This window comes from Esox lucius, chromosome 9, assembly GCF_011004845.1.
Source record: "Esox lucius isolate fEsoLuc1 chromosome 9, fEsoLuc1.pri, whole genome shotgun sequence".
NCBI classification, from domain to species: domain Eukaryota; kingdom Metazoa; phylum Chordata; class Actinopteri; order Esociformes; family Esocidae; genus Esox; species Esox lucius.
Genome location: NC_047577.1, coordinates 721,577 through 736,058, shown reverse-complemented (window position 1 = coordinate 736,058; position 14,482 = coordinate 721,577). Strand labels below are relative to the sequence as shown.

Here is a 14,482-nt window from a genome sequence, read left to right as displayed (position 1 = left end):
ATGCAGGTACAAATGGCAATTCTAAATGTGCAGTTGAGGCAAATTAAAATGTAAGGTAACATGTGCAACAGAAATTCAGAAGAAAATTCTTTGTTTATGGCCATTTTGAGCCTTTAATCGAACCCACAATTGCTGATGTTCCAGATACTCAACTAGTCTAAAGAATGACAGTTTTAAGGCTTATTTAATCAGCACAACAGTTTTCAGCTGAGCTAACATTATAGTAATAGGGTTTTCCATTTGAAGACAGAGGTGACGGATGCTGTATGTAGATTTAGATATTCCATTACAAATCAGCCATTCCCAACAGTCATTTAAAACATTTACAATGTCTACAATGTATTTCTGATCAATTTGCTGTTGTTTTAATGGACAAAGAATTTGCTATTCTTTCGAAAAACAAGAAAGTGGCACCATACTTTTGAACGGTTGTTTACATTACCATAAACTTACCATAAACTTAATCAAAACATAATGACTGTCTACTCCTCTGTACATCACCATCATCTATCATAACATAATGACTGTCTACTCCTCTGTACATCACCATCATCTATCATAACATAATGACTGTCTACTCCTCTGTACATCACCATCATCTATCATAACATAATGACTGTCTACTCCTCTGTACATCACCATCATCTATCATAACATAATGACTGTCTACTCCTCTGTACATTACCATCATCTATCATAACATAATGACTGTCTACTCCTCTGTACATCACCATCATCTATCATAACATAATGACTGTCTACTCCTCTGTACATCAGCATCATCTATCATAACATAATGACTGTCTACTCCTCTGTTCATCACCATCATCTATCATAACATAATGACTGTCTACTCCTCTGTACATCACCATCATCTATCATAACATAATGACTGTCTACTCCTCTGTACATCAGCATCATCTATCATAACATAATGACTGTCTACTCCTCTGTTCATCACCATCATCTATCATAACATAATGACTGTCTACTCCTCTGTACATCACCATCATCTATCATAACATAATGACTGTCTGATCCTTTGTTTTTCCTACAGTCTGGACCATGGTGGGGAGTTCAGAATGAAATCAGGACCCCGGAAATGTGAGTATATATTATTGTTTTTGAAAATAGGGCATAAAAAGATGGTGGAGTAGAGAGAAGGGGTGATAGATGAGACAGAGAGAGGGATAGAGAGAGGGATGGAGAGAGATGGAGAGAGGGATGGAGAGAGGGATGGAGAGAGAGATGGGGGGTATATAGAGAGAGAGATGGAGAGAGAGATGGGGGGTATATAGAGAGAGGGGTCTAGAAAGAGACAGATTGGTAGAGAGAGGGGCAGATAGATGGAGAAGATATAGAAGGAGAAGATAGAGGAGGTTTTAAGATAGGGAAGATGAGATACATAAGATGGAAATGGGGAGATACAGTTGTGTTCAAAAGTTTGCATACCCTTGGAGAATTGGTAATATATGTACCATTTGTACAGAAAAGTGAGCAGGCAAAACACATGTCTATTATTTCTTAAGGGATTCATGTTCAACTGTAGGTCATAACAGAATGGCACAATCATAAAACAAAACATGGCTACAAAGAAAAAAATTAACTGACCCCTGTTCAAAAGCCTGCATACCCTTAGTTCATAATACTGTGTATTGCCCCCTTTAGCATCAATGACAGCGTGCAGTCTTTTGTCATAGTTGTCTGAGGCCCCGAATTCTTGCAGGTGGTATAGCTGCCCATTCATCTTGTTAAAATGCCTCCAGGTCATGTAAAGTCTTTGGTCGTCGTCCTGCATGAACCGCACATTTGAGGTCTCCCCAGAGTGGCTCGATGATATTAAGGTCAGGAGACTGTGATGGCCACTCCAGAACCTTCACCTTTTTCTGCTGTAACCACTGGAGGGTCAACTTGGCCTTGTGCTTAGGATCATTGTCATGCTGGAAAGTCCAAGAGTGTCCTATGCGCAGCTTTTGTGCAAAAGAATGTGAATTGTCTGCCAGTATTTTCTGATAACCATGCTGCATTCATCTTGCCATTATTTTTCACAAGATTCCCCATGCCTTTAGAGCTCACATCCCCCCAAAACATCAGTGAGCCACCACCATGCTTCACAGTGGGGATGGTATTCTGTTCACTATAGGCCTTGTTTACCCCTCTCCAAACATTGTGCTTATGGTTGTGACCATAAAGCTCTATTTTGGTCTCCAAATTATACTGCCAGAAGCTGTGAGGCGTGTTAAGGTGTTGTCGGGCATATTGTAACTGGGCTTTTTCCTGGCATTGGCAGAAGGTTTTCTGGCATATGGCAACTCGACCATGCAGCTCATTTTTGTTCAAGTATTGTTGTATTGTCTGTTTCCAGAACAGCTTGTATTTCTCCTGAGGTTGCCTGTGGGGTGTGAGGCTTTTATCCTGAACAATTCTTCTGGCAGTTTTGGCTGAAATCTTTCTTGGTCTATCTGACCTTGGCTTGGTATCAAGAGATCCCAAATGTTCCACTTCTTAATAAGTGATACAACAGTACTGATTGGCATTTGCAAGGCTTTGGATATCTTTTATATTTATAAGTTCCATTACCTTGTTATGCAGGTCTTTTTACAGATCTTTTCTGCTCCCTGTGGCTCAGTATCTAGCCTGCTCAGTGCACCCACATGAGAGCTAACAAACTCATTGACTATTTATACACAGACACTAATTGCAATTTAAAAAGCTCCAGGTGTGGGAATGTCACCTTTAATTGCCATTTTCACCTGTGTGTGTCACCTTGTGTGTCTGTAACAAGGCTAAACATTCAAGGGTATGTAAGGTTTTGCTTAGGGCCATTTGGGTGATTTCTATTATCATTATGATTTAAAAAGGAGCCAAACAACTATGTGTTAATAAATGGCTTCATATGATCACTATCCTTAAATCAAAGATCAGTCGTATTTTCCAAACCAATGCCAACGTTTCATAATTTCTGCAAACTTATGAGCACAACTGTATATGGAGGGATGAAGAGAGGTGTGGAGGTAGAGTTGGATGATGTCTAATACTGTGTTGGATGATGTCTAATACTGTGTTGGATGATGTCTAATACTGTGTTGGATGATGTCTAATACTGTGTTGGATGATGTCTAATACTGTGTTGGATGATGTCTAATACTGTGTTGGATGATGTCCAATACTGTGTTGGATGATGTCTAATACTGTGTTGGATGATGTCTAATACTGTGTTGGATGATGTCTAATACTGTGTTGGATGATGTCTAATACTGTGTTGGATGATGTCTAATGCTGTGTCCTGGTTTCCACATTAGATGTCTGTGATCTCACACTGGACCCAAACACAGCAAACAGAAACCTCTGTCTGTCTGAGGGGAACAGGAAGGTGACAAGGAGCAAGAAGGAACAGTCATCTCCTGATCTCCCAGAAAGATTTCACTGGTGGGAACAGGTTCTGTGTAAAGAGGGTCTGTCAGGACGACGTTATTGGGAGGTAGAGTGGGGGGGGGGAGCGGCTGCTATATCAGTGGCATATAAAGGAATCAACAGATCTGGAGATGGTCCGGATAGTTGGCTTGGGTCCAATAACAAGTCCTGGAGTCTGATTGGCTCTCATCATATATCCACTGGTAACAGTTACGCTGTCTGGCACAATAAAATCAAAGATGACATACCTGCCCCCCCCTCCGCCTCCTGGTCCAATAGGGTGGGAGTGTATCTGGACTGGACGGCCGGCACTCTGTCCTTCTACAGCGTCTCCTCTGACACCCTGACACACATACACACTCTACACTCTACATTCACTGAGCCCCTCTACCCAGGCTTTTATGTTGGGCATAATTCCTCAGTGACTCTGTGTCAGGTAGAATAGTGTCCTTTGTCCTCGAGAAACACCTGACTCGTCTGTTAAGATGCTCGGGTACACTAAGAAATATACATGAAATTAACATATTTAAAAGATTTGATTTAAATGATTCCTGCTGAAACTAAATTGTTCAAGGAAATGTTGTACAATCATTTAAATCCAGCATAAAATAAATAACTTCACTTCATCTCACTAAATGATGCCTCGTCTTAATTAGGCAGATTCAGGGAGTCTGTTGACACAGGTTTGCTTTAGGTCCATGAACCTGTTGAAGTCCATAGTGACCCCACACAAGGCTGTGTTAAACAGCATCAGCTTCAACATCCTGTTCATCGGTCAATCTAATGGTAATGGGTGGGTTTCCACTGCAACCATGAATAATTGTTGAATGTAGGAGATGACAGGTAGAAATCTCAATTTGTATTGAGGAGGAGTGTTTCTTTTGTTTAATTATTTATTATTAACCACTAAGGCCAAGCCAGAGTAACAGAAATCAAACTTCAGGTTGTTGATTGTAACAAAACAGAAACACTGTCAGATATCAATAGTATATCTCTATCTAACACACCTTACTGCATTAGAAAATAAAAACACTGTCAGATAATGACAAACTATGTCTAATTCACTATGTCTAATTCACTATGTCTAATTCACTATGTCTAATTCACTATGTCTAATTCACTATGTCTAATTCACTATGTCTAATTCACTATGTCTAATTCACTAGGTCTAATTCACTAGGTCTAATTCACTAGGTCTAATTCACTAGGTCTAATTCACTAGGTCTAATTCACTAGGTCTAATTCACTATGTCTAATTCACTATGTCTAATTCACTATGTCTAATTCACTAGGTCTAATTCACTATGTCTAATTCACTAGGTCTAATTCACTAGGTCTAATTCACTAGGTCTAATTCACTATGTCTAATTCACTAGGTCTAATTCACTATGTCTAATTCACTATGTCTAATTCACTATGTCTAATTCACTATGTCTAATTCACTAGGTCTAATTCACTAGGTCTAATTCACTAGGTCTAATTCACTAGGTCTAATTCACTATGTCTAATTCACTATGTCTAATTCACTAGGTCTAATTCACTAGGTCTAATTCACTAGGTCTAATTCACTATGTCTAATTCACTAGGTCTAATTCACTATGTCTAATTCACTATGTCTAATTCACTATGTCTAATTCACTAGGTCTAATTCACTATGTCTAATTCACTATGTCTAATTCACTAGGTCTAATTCACTAGGTCTAATTCACTAGGTCTAATTCACTATGTCTAATTCACTATGTCTAATTCACTATGTCTAATTCACTATGTCTAATTCACTATGTCTAATTCACTATGTCTAATTCACTAGGTCTAATTCACTAGGTCTAATTCACTAGGTCTAATTCACTAGGTCTAATTCACTAGGTCTAATTCACTATGTCTAATTCACTATGTCTAATTCACTATGTCTAATTCACTAGGTCTAATTCACTAGGTCTAATTCACTAGGTCTAATTCACTAGGTCTAATTCACTAGGTCTAATTCACTATGTCTAATTCACTATGTCTAATTCACTATGTCTAATTCACTAGGTCTAATTCACTAGGTCTAATTCACTAGGTCTAATTCACTATGTCTAATTCACTATGTCTAATTCACTATGTCCAACACATTGTACTGCATAAGGGTGGTTGACACAAGCATCTGACAAATTGTCACCAATTTGTTGTATTAGTGTCTAAAATATTGTATTAGACATCAATAGTGTTAAATATTAACTACGGGTAAATATTGATTACTCATAACTACCCGCAAGTAAATCAGTCATATAAACAAGGTTAGGTTATTAATGGTGTAGGTCTTCTTCAATCAGCACTAATGTAAAATAATAGGCTACTTTGACCGTGAGAGGTCAGGTAAAAGAAGGAAATTAATAACACTGGGATAAGCAAGGCGTTCAAGGCCCCACTGGCCATAAAACTAGGCTTCAGCCTAGTTCACTTGTTTTCATGTGATGACAGACAAAAGAAGTGTTAAAAAGAAATAATTATTATTCTGTGTGTAGGAAAGACAGTTCATATCATATGGTGTGACAAATGGATCATATGAAGTGACAAGCATTCAGGTAATCACATGAAATGCTCTACAACTAGTAACCGTTAAATCTTCCAGGTAATCACATGAAATGCTCTACAACTATTTATGGTTAAATGCAAATGCATTTCTTAATGTGCTTAATTTCAATATATTTTTCTAAGTTTACCTTTTTCTATATAGATATTTTGTATTCTATTTTTCTGTAACACAAGGCTCAACTGTAAATGAGAGATGTTTCAGCTTGACTTCCTTGTATAATTACTGGTTAAATAAATATAAATAAAACCAATCTTTGTTTAAAAGAATCTTAATTGACAACTTGTAACTTTTTACAGAACAACATACCAAGTCAAGCAAAGATGACACTCAAATGCCGTGTGTCAAGACAAAGTCAATTTAGGATCTAAATCGACCAATTTGAGGTCAAGATGGTCCCACACCTTCAAGGTACTGAGAACCCCCACACCTTCGATTTCACAGAGAACCCACACACCTTTAATTTCACAGAGCCCCCACAGCTTCCATGGTATAGAGAAGCTCCACACCTTCCAGTGTATGGTATTCACCATCAACCGATCCTGATATAGGCAGGGAGACTCTTATTCACCATCAACTGGTCCTGATATTGGCAGGGAGACACTTATTCACCATCAGCTGGTCCTGATATAGACAGGGAGACTCTTATTCACCATCAACTGGTCCTGATATTGGCAGGGAGACTCTTGTTCATGGAAACTCTGTGTCTGTGTAAAAAAGGGTGTTAACCTTAAATATTTTTATATGATCCATCTGGTATTAAATCATCGTTTCCTTTAATCTAAAATATTTAATGTTAGTGTTGACGTTAATTAACTGTGTTACTCAGTGTCGTCAGTAGATGGCGATGTCGGTCTTTCAGGCAATGCTGTCAGTGTGACGTATAATCGAGTGGACGAGAGTGACTTCAACAACAAAAGTCTCAGTAGCTTGAAGCCAGACGCAAAATCTAAACCCCTTTGAACCTTTCGTTTCATTTTTGTCAGTGCGTTATGCACATATGTCATATTGACTTGCGCCATTCAATTTATAATCAAGTTGTTGTTATTAGTCAGTTAGTTGGCTGGTTAAGTTAGAAGTAGCCTAGTTACTTATGATAGCTAGCAAAGTAGCAAACAACCCCGAAGATGAACTCACTAAACCGCTCTCCCTCTGCTAAAGAAGAGGTCTGCTGGACAGAGAAAACCGGTCTGTGGCTGAACATTGTCGTGAAAGAAGAAGAGGATGAAGTCACAGTAAATACTGAAGGAGAGGGCGAGGATGTGATACGAGAGGAAGGAGCGTTCGGGGTGAAAGAGGAGGAAAATGTTACGGTAAAAGAAGAGGAAGGAGACGTTTTTGGAGAGAATGAAGAGGAGATGACTGTCACCTTAAAAAGAGAGGATGAAGGTCGGAATACCGGAGATCTGAATAACACCAGTAAATAATGTCTTTGAATCAGGCCCATAAGCAGCTGTTGTTTCAATATTTTGTTGAAATAATTATTTGATTTTGAGCAAGGAAGCTAAATAATTGCACCCAAATTGCCCATTTGAGTATATAGGATTCATACAATTTTCAATAAGTAACATGATGACACAATGATAAAGACAGAATTATGAGCTTCGGTAACCACTTTGTAATAGCTGGTTATGCAGTCAAACCGGCTAGTCCTCCCGTCGCATGCCGGCATTGCTGCTCCTGATGTAGAACTGCCCACAGTGGAAATATTCCACCCATTTATCCTTTCATCTGAGGTCCTGGAGGTTCTGATAGACCCAGACCCCCAGCTGATTATCTGAGGTTCTGATAGACCCCCAGCTGATTATCTGAGGTTCTGATAGACCCCCAGCTGATTATCTGAGGTTCTGATAGACCCAGACCTCCAGCTGATTATCTGAGGTTCTGATAGATCTCCAGCTGATTATCTCAGGTTCTGATTGACCCAGACCCCCAGCTGATTATCTGAGGTTCTGATAGATCCCCAGCTGAATATCTGAGATTCTGATAGACCCAGACACAGATGCTTTATTTGACAATAAGTGGGTGAAGAGAGGAGAGAGCTGTAAACCAGATTCAAACCCATACTACATCAGTACATGTGCCCCGTCCACCTATTTTAACATTTACTACTTTGACTGTCTGACTTTCTCATTCCTACAGGAAAGAGAGGTGACTATCCTGAATCCTCTGGGGAGCCTCAACAACAGCAAGATTCTGACAAGGTAGAAGAGTCTCCAGATCAGATCATCAATAGACTAACAAGACAAGTGTCTGGTCTAGTTGGTCTGGTTCTATCATGCAGATAACCCTAAAAGAACAACTGTCTGGTCTAGTTGGTCTGGTTCTATCATGCAAATAACCCTAACATGACAACTGTCTGGTCTAGTTGGTCTGGTTCTATCATACAGATAACCCTAACAGAACAACTGTCTGGTCTAGTTGGTCTGGTTCTATCATGCAGATAACCCTAACAGAACAACTGTCTGTTCTAGTTGGTCTGGTTCTATCATGCAAGAAGTTTTTCTTAGCCACTGTGCTTCAACACAGTCGTTGCTTGCTCCTTGGGTTTCAGGATGGGTGTTTTGTAAAAGCACTTTGTGTCAACTGCTGATGTAAAAAGGGCTCTATAAATAAATGTGATTGATTGATCAAGGTATAGACCAGGTTTCTATAAAGCAGTTTATGACAACAATCTAGTCATCATATGTGACTTTATTTTTTCCAGGACAACAGTATCCTACCCCTCCCATCCTTCCCTGAGTCCCTGGGTCGTGTCTCTGTCAGTAGGACTTTACTGTTGGGTCTGAAGAGGGTGTCAGTGAGGCTGGTGGACTGCAGGAAACCTCTGGGGCTCAATGGAACCATGAAAGGAGGAGAGGGAGATTTAATGTGTCAAAGTAAGTCTGTAGTTCTGTTCACATTTAGCATTTTAGTCATTTACACATTGTTATCTAGATCCAGTTACAGTAGGACAATGCTTTCATCTTAAGATAGCTGTGACAACGACAACCCAGGAGAGAGTAAAATATTGTCAGAAACAGGAGTTTACGACTGATGAACAAAAAACAGTGTTCTTCAGTGTCTCAGATGCAGGACAGAACATCACTCAGTCAAGAGGCTTCGAGTTGCAGGATTCAAGGCCAGAAGTAGGAAGGTTTCCTTAAACCTTCTCAGCTTCTGGGGTCCATTTGGTCTGTCAGATGAGACGCACAAGCAGAGAACTGCAGAATAAACCTCCAGTAGTGGATGTGACCAGCCCCATGACGGGTCTGACCTTGTTCAATGTGGTTGGATGTGACCAGCCCCATGACGGGTCTGACCTTGTTCAATGTGGTTGGATGTGACCAGCCCCATGACGGGTCTGACCTTGTTCAATGTGGTTGGATGTGACCAGCCCCATGATGGGTCTGACCTTGTTCTATGTGGTTGGATGTGACCAGCCCCATGATGGGTCTGACCTGGTTCTATGTGGTTGGATGTGACCAGCCCCATGACGGGTCTGACCTGGTTCTATGTGGTTGGATGTGACCAGCCCCATGACGGGTCTGACCTGGTTCTATGTGGTTGGATGTGACCAGCCCCATGATGGGTCTGACCTGGTTCTATGTGGTTGGATGTGACCAGCCCCATGACGGGTCTGACCTGGTTCTATGTGGTTGGATGGGACCAGCTCCATGACGGGTCTGACCGGGTTCTATGTGGTTGGATGGGACCAGCCCCATGATGGGTCTGACCTGGTTCTATGTGGTTGGAGGTGGCCAGGATTGTGTCAACCTTCTCCAGTGGTTTACTGAAGATATTGTAGTTGGATGTGACCAGCCCCATGATGGGTCTGACCTGGTTCTATGTGGTTGGATTTGACCAGCCCCATGATGGGTCTGACCTGGTTCTATGTGGTTGGATGTGACCAGCCCCATGACGGGTCTGACCTGGTTCTATGGGGTTGGATGTGACCAGCCCCATGATGGGTCTGACCAGGTTCTATGTGGTTGGAGGTGGCCAGGATTGTGTCAACCTTCTCCAGTGGTTTACTGAAGATATTGAGCTTTACATTATTTTTTTTTTTAGTTCGGGCCTGTTTGACCTACATTATCAACATAGGAATCACCTTTGGGAACCTTGGAGACATAATCCACCTTGACTAGTGGCATTGCACTGCAAAAAGCTAGTAGATAAGAACCATCAAAATGCCAGCACATTTTCTGAGTGAATATCGAAATTGTGGGTTACAATAGGCTCCTGTCCGGAGCAGTGAGTCTCTGCTCCCCTGCGCCGTGAGGAACGCTGCTTACGTCAGCCAAGCTGCAGGAGCCCAAAGGCTGTGTCTGATGGTTTCCTCCGTGGTGGTCTACTGAGGCCTCTGATCAGATGAATCCTGTCCTGGTCAGAGGGCATTGTTGGAGTGCTAGTTTGTGCAGATCATACGGAAGGCCTCTTCCTGTTTAAGGACTACCTTAGTGATCTTCTACAGAGATGACGTCTGGCTTCCTGTTCAAGGACTACCTTAGTGATCTTCTACAGAGATTACTTCTGGTTTCAGCCTCTTCCTGTTTAAGGACAACCTTAGTGATCTTCTACAGAGATTACTTCTGGCATCGACCTCTTGTTACTCCCAGGTTATAAATTGTTTTAAGCTCTGACCTGCTTAGTATCTCTTCCTTTTATCAGTTATAGTTTTTGGCTTCCACTGTACCTATGGGTCATCAGTCATTTAATTTAGGGTTTACCTGTCCTTACAGTACTAGTGACTAACCCAACTGGCCCTATACTAATGACTGAACCCATGAAACCCTTTACTGATGACTATCTGACCCCATAAAGCCCTCTACTAATGACTGACCCCATGAAGCCCTCTACTAATGACTGACCCCATGAAGCCCTCTACTAATGACTGACCCCATGAAGCCCTTCTACTAATGACTGACCCCATGAAGCCCTTTACTGATGACCATCTGACCCCATGAAGCTCTCTACTAATTACTGACCCCATGAAGCTCTCTACTAATGACTGACCCCATGAAGCCCTTCTACTAATGACTGACCCCATGAAGCCCTTTACTGATGACCATCTGACCCCATGAAGCTCTCTACTAATTACTGACCCCATAAAGCTCTCTACTAATTACTGACCCCATGAAGCCCTTTACTAATGATTGATCCCATGAAGCCCTCTACTAATGATTATCTGACCCCATGAAGCCCTCTACTAATGATTATCTGACCCCATGAAGCCCTCTACTGATGACTGACCTGACCCCATTAAGGGCGATTAAGACCCCCGCATGTTTTCCATGTTTTCTCAGCTTGGGTTACATATTGTCAGTCTGACACGTTGTCAATAGTAGGGTGTGCCCACCTTAAGTAATTGTCACATCTAGCTATCTATCTTAACGTATATGCAGTAACTTTAAGTCACTCTGAATAAAAGCTGTGAGGTAGCAAAAAATATTATCAAATAACTAAATATGTTCAGGCTTGTCTTATCTTATTAATGCTGGCCATAAACAGTTGCAAAAGCCTTTATATGTTCACTACAGTGACTGTCTGACCTTATTTACACAGGAGAGAGACGTGGCTATCCTGGATCCTCTGGGGAAACTCAACAACATCATGGCAAGACAGAGAGTCTCTCCAGATCAGAACACCTCAAGAAACACCAGCAGAAACCCACAGGGAAGAAACCTCACTGCTGTTCTGATTGTGGCAAGAGCTTTGTGACTTTATCTGAATTGAAATCACACCAGAGAACACACACAGGAGAGAAACTTCATAGCTGTGATCAGTGTGGGAGGAGATTCACTCAGCTATGGAACCTGACAAGACACCAGAGAATACACACCGGAGAGAAACCTTACAGCTGTGATCAATGTGGGAGGAGATTCACTCAGTTGGGACCACTGACTACTCACCAGAGAACACACACAGGAGAAAAACCTTATAGCTGTGAACAGTGCGGGAGGATATTCCCTCATTTGAGTTCCCTGACTAGACATCAAAGAATACATACAGGAGAGAAACCGTATGGCTGTAATCAATGTGGAAAACGATTTACTCAGTTGGGACAGCTGACTAGACACCAGAGAATACACACAGGAGAGAAACCTTATAGCTGTAATGTTTGTGGAAATAGTTTTACAACATCAGACCGGCTAGTAGTACATCAGAGAACACACACAGGAGAGAAACCATTCCACTGCTCTGATTGTGGGAAGAACTTCACTAGCTCCTGTGGACTGTTATCACACCAGAGGACACACACAGGAGAGAAGCCATATAGCTGTGATCAATGTGGGAGGAGATTCACTGAATTGAGCAACCTGAATATACACCAGAGAATACACACAGGAGAGAAGCCTTATAGCTGTGGTCAGTGTGGCAGGAGATTTACTGTATTAAGCAATCTGACTACACATCAAAGAACACACACAGGAGAGAAACCTTATAGCTGTGATAAATGTGAGAGGAGATTCACTGAGTTGCGGAACCTGACTGCTCATAAGAAAATACACACAGGAGATAAATCATCTAGCTCTGATCAATGTGGGAATGGTTATTCTGATTCAAAGCCTCTGATTAAACATAAGGAAATGCACACAGACAATTCACAGTGTGGAATGATCCCTTAGGTGTCATCCGGATCACATCATCCAGAGGTGTCATCCGGATCACATCATCCGGAGGTGTCATCCGGATCACATCATCCGGAGGTGTCATCCGGATCACATCACCCGGAGGTGTCATCCGGATCACATCACCCGGAGGTGTCATCCGGATCACATCACCCGGAGGTGTCATCCGGATCACATCATCCGGAGGTCTCATCCGGATCACATCATCCGGAAAGGTTTCATCCAGATCACATCATCCGGAAAGGTTTCATCCAGATTATATCACCTGCTGGTCTCATCCTGATGAAATCACCTGGAGTTTGGCAGAGGCCATTGTTTTATCTAAAACAAGATGTTTCATTGACGTCCTTCACCTCTAGACCTGGAGATGTTTCTATTATGTCCTTCACCTCTAGACCTGGAGATGTTTCTATGACGTCCTTCACCTCTAGACCTGGAGATGTTTCTATTACGTCCTTCACCTCTAGACCTGGAGATGTTTCTATTACGTCCTTCACCTCTAGACTTGGAGATGTTTCTATTACGTCCTTCACCTCTAGACCTGGAGATGTTTCTATTACGTCCTTCACCTCTAGACCTGGAGATGTTTCTATTACGTCCTTCACCTCTAGACCTGGAGATGTTTCTATTACGTCCTTCACCTCTAGACCTGGATATGTTTCTATTACGTCCTTCACCTCTAGACCTGGAGGTGTTTCGGAACATGAGCTGTGCAAGCTAATGTTGTCTGACATCCCCTACAAGTATGATGAAGGATTTCTTTAGGAGATGCTTTTTCCATGGATACCAATCGAGACAGGAATTGTTTTGATCTAGACGTCGTACATAGTGTAAACAATAGACAAGTGGATTTCTGTTGGTGTGGGTCTCTAAACATTAGGATGTTAGAAGGAAATAACCCATAATTGACTGCATAAAAGATGAATAATGTAAATATTATACTGAAGGTTGAGATACATAAAGATGAATAATATAAATATTATACTGAAGGTTGAGATACATAAAGATGAATAATTTAAATATTTTACTTAATGTTGAGATACATTAAGGTTAATAATGTCATTACTAAACTGAACATTGACATACATAATGGCTAATAATGTAATTAAACTGAACTGAACATTAACATGCTTGAAGGCTAATAATGTCATAATTAAACTGAACATTAACTTAAAGGATAACAATGTAATTATGTCAATAACTGACTGTTGAGATCTCCATAATATCTACAGTACCGTGTTCTAAATGTCAGAGTTTTGTTAACCATGTCCTGAGGATCTCTGAAGTATTTTATATAACTTTTGTTGCATTAACTAATTTATTTAATCAATACATAATTTAATATAAACCTGATAGTTTGAATCACTAATTACAGGCCCACCTGCATTTAGTTTTCTCTATGCCAAGATAACATCATCTGATATAATGTTGGATGAGGAGAGAGAGCAGGCAAGGGATCTGAACATACATCCATTCATCCAGATCCTTCCGAATCCTTGGTCTTGTTTGTTCACTCTCATCTTCAGCTCACCCCTCAAGTTGCTAATGGAGTTTGAGATTCAGGGGACTGAGATGTCCAATAGAAATGCTTGATTTGGTGGTCACAGAGATATGTTGGTGTGAATCGGGAGGAATGCTTTGGTCATTGTGCTGTAGGAAGTGCCAACAGCCACCCAGTTTCAGCCTCCTTGCAGAGTCACAGATTCTCCTAGTACTTGACAAGAGTCCATAATGTCCGTGATGTCTTGTATCCTGACACATTTTCCCAAATCTGGGAGCAGAACGTCACATCCACTACCATACTTCAATCAATCAATCAATCAAATGTATTTATAAAGCCCTTTTTACAACAGCAGTTGTCACAAAGTGCTTTACAGAGACA

At 41.1% G+C, this 14,482-nt stretch overlaps 2 protein-coding genes across 7 annotated transcripts in view; both read left to right on the top strand.

Annotated features, from left to right (window-relative positions):
* LOC105030087 (NACHT, LRR and PYD domains-containing protein 12) overlaps positions 1 to 6,364 on the top strand; it is a 21,586-nt gene extending 15,222 nt beyond the window's left edge. For 2 of the 3 annotated variants that reach the window (XM_034294378.1, XM_034294377.1), the window contains exons 11-12: positions 1,058 to 1,104; positions 3,303 to 6,199. In XM_034294378.1, the coding sequence (XP_034150269.1) occupies positions 1,058 to 1,104; positions 3,303 to 3,859 (604 nt within the window). In that variant the 3' untranslated portion in view covers positions 3,860 to 6,199. Of the gene's footprint in view, positions 1 to 1,057; positions 1,105 to 3,302; positions 6,200 to 6,288 lie in introns of those variants that run through there. The other variant, XM_034294379.1, reaches the window with a different exon arrangement.
* Positions 6,319 to 14,482, top strand: LOC105030086 (zinc finger protein 501-like). 4 transcript variants are annotated; one of them, XM_020049575.3, is made up of 5 exons: positions 6,348 to 6,400; positions 7,154 to 7,408; positions 8,132 to 8,193; positions 8,697 to 8,868; positions 11,534 to 14,482. In XM_020049575.3, the coding sequence occupies exons 1-5, from the start codon at positions 6,382 to 6,384 to the stop codon at positions 12,595 to 12,597; spliced, it is 1,572 nt and encodes a 523-aa protein (XP_019905134.2). In that variant the 5' UTR covers positions 6,348 to 6,381; the 3' UTR covers positions 12,598 to 14,482. The 4 variants fall into 4 exon arrangements, with proteins under 4 accessions (XP_019905136.2, XP_019905134.2, XP_019905135.2 ...); XM_020049577.3 differs by lacking the exon at positions 7,154 to 7,408 and having other exon boundaries at positions 6,319 to 6,400; XM_020049576.3 differs by lacking the exon at positions 6,348 to 6,400 and having other exon boundaries at positions 6,901 to 7,378.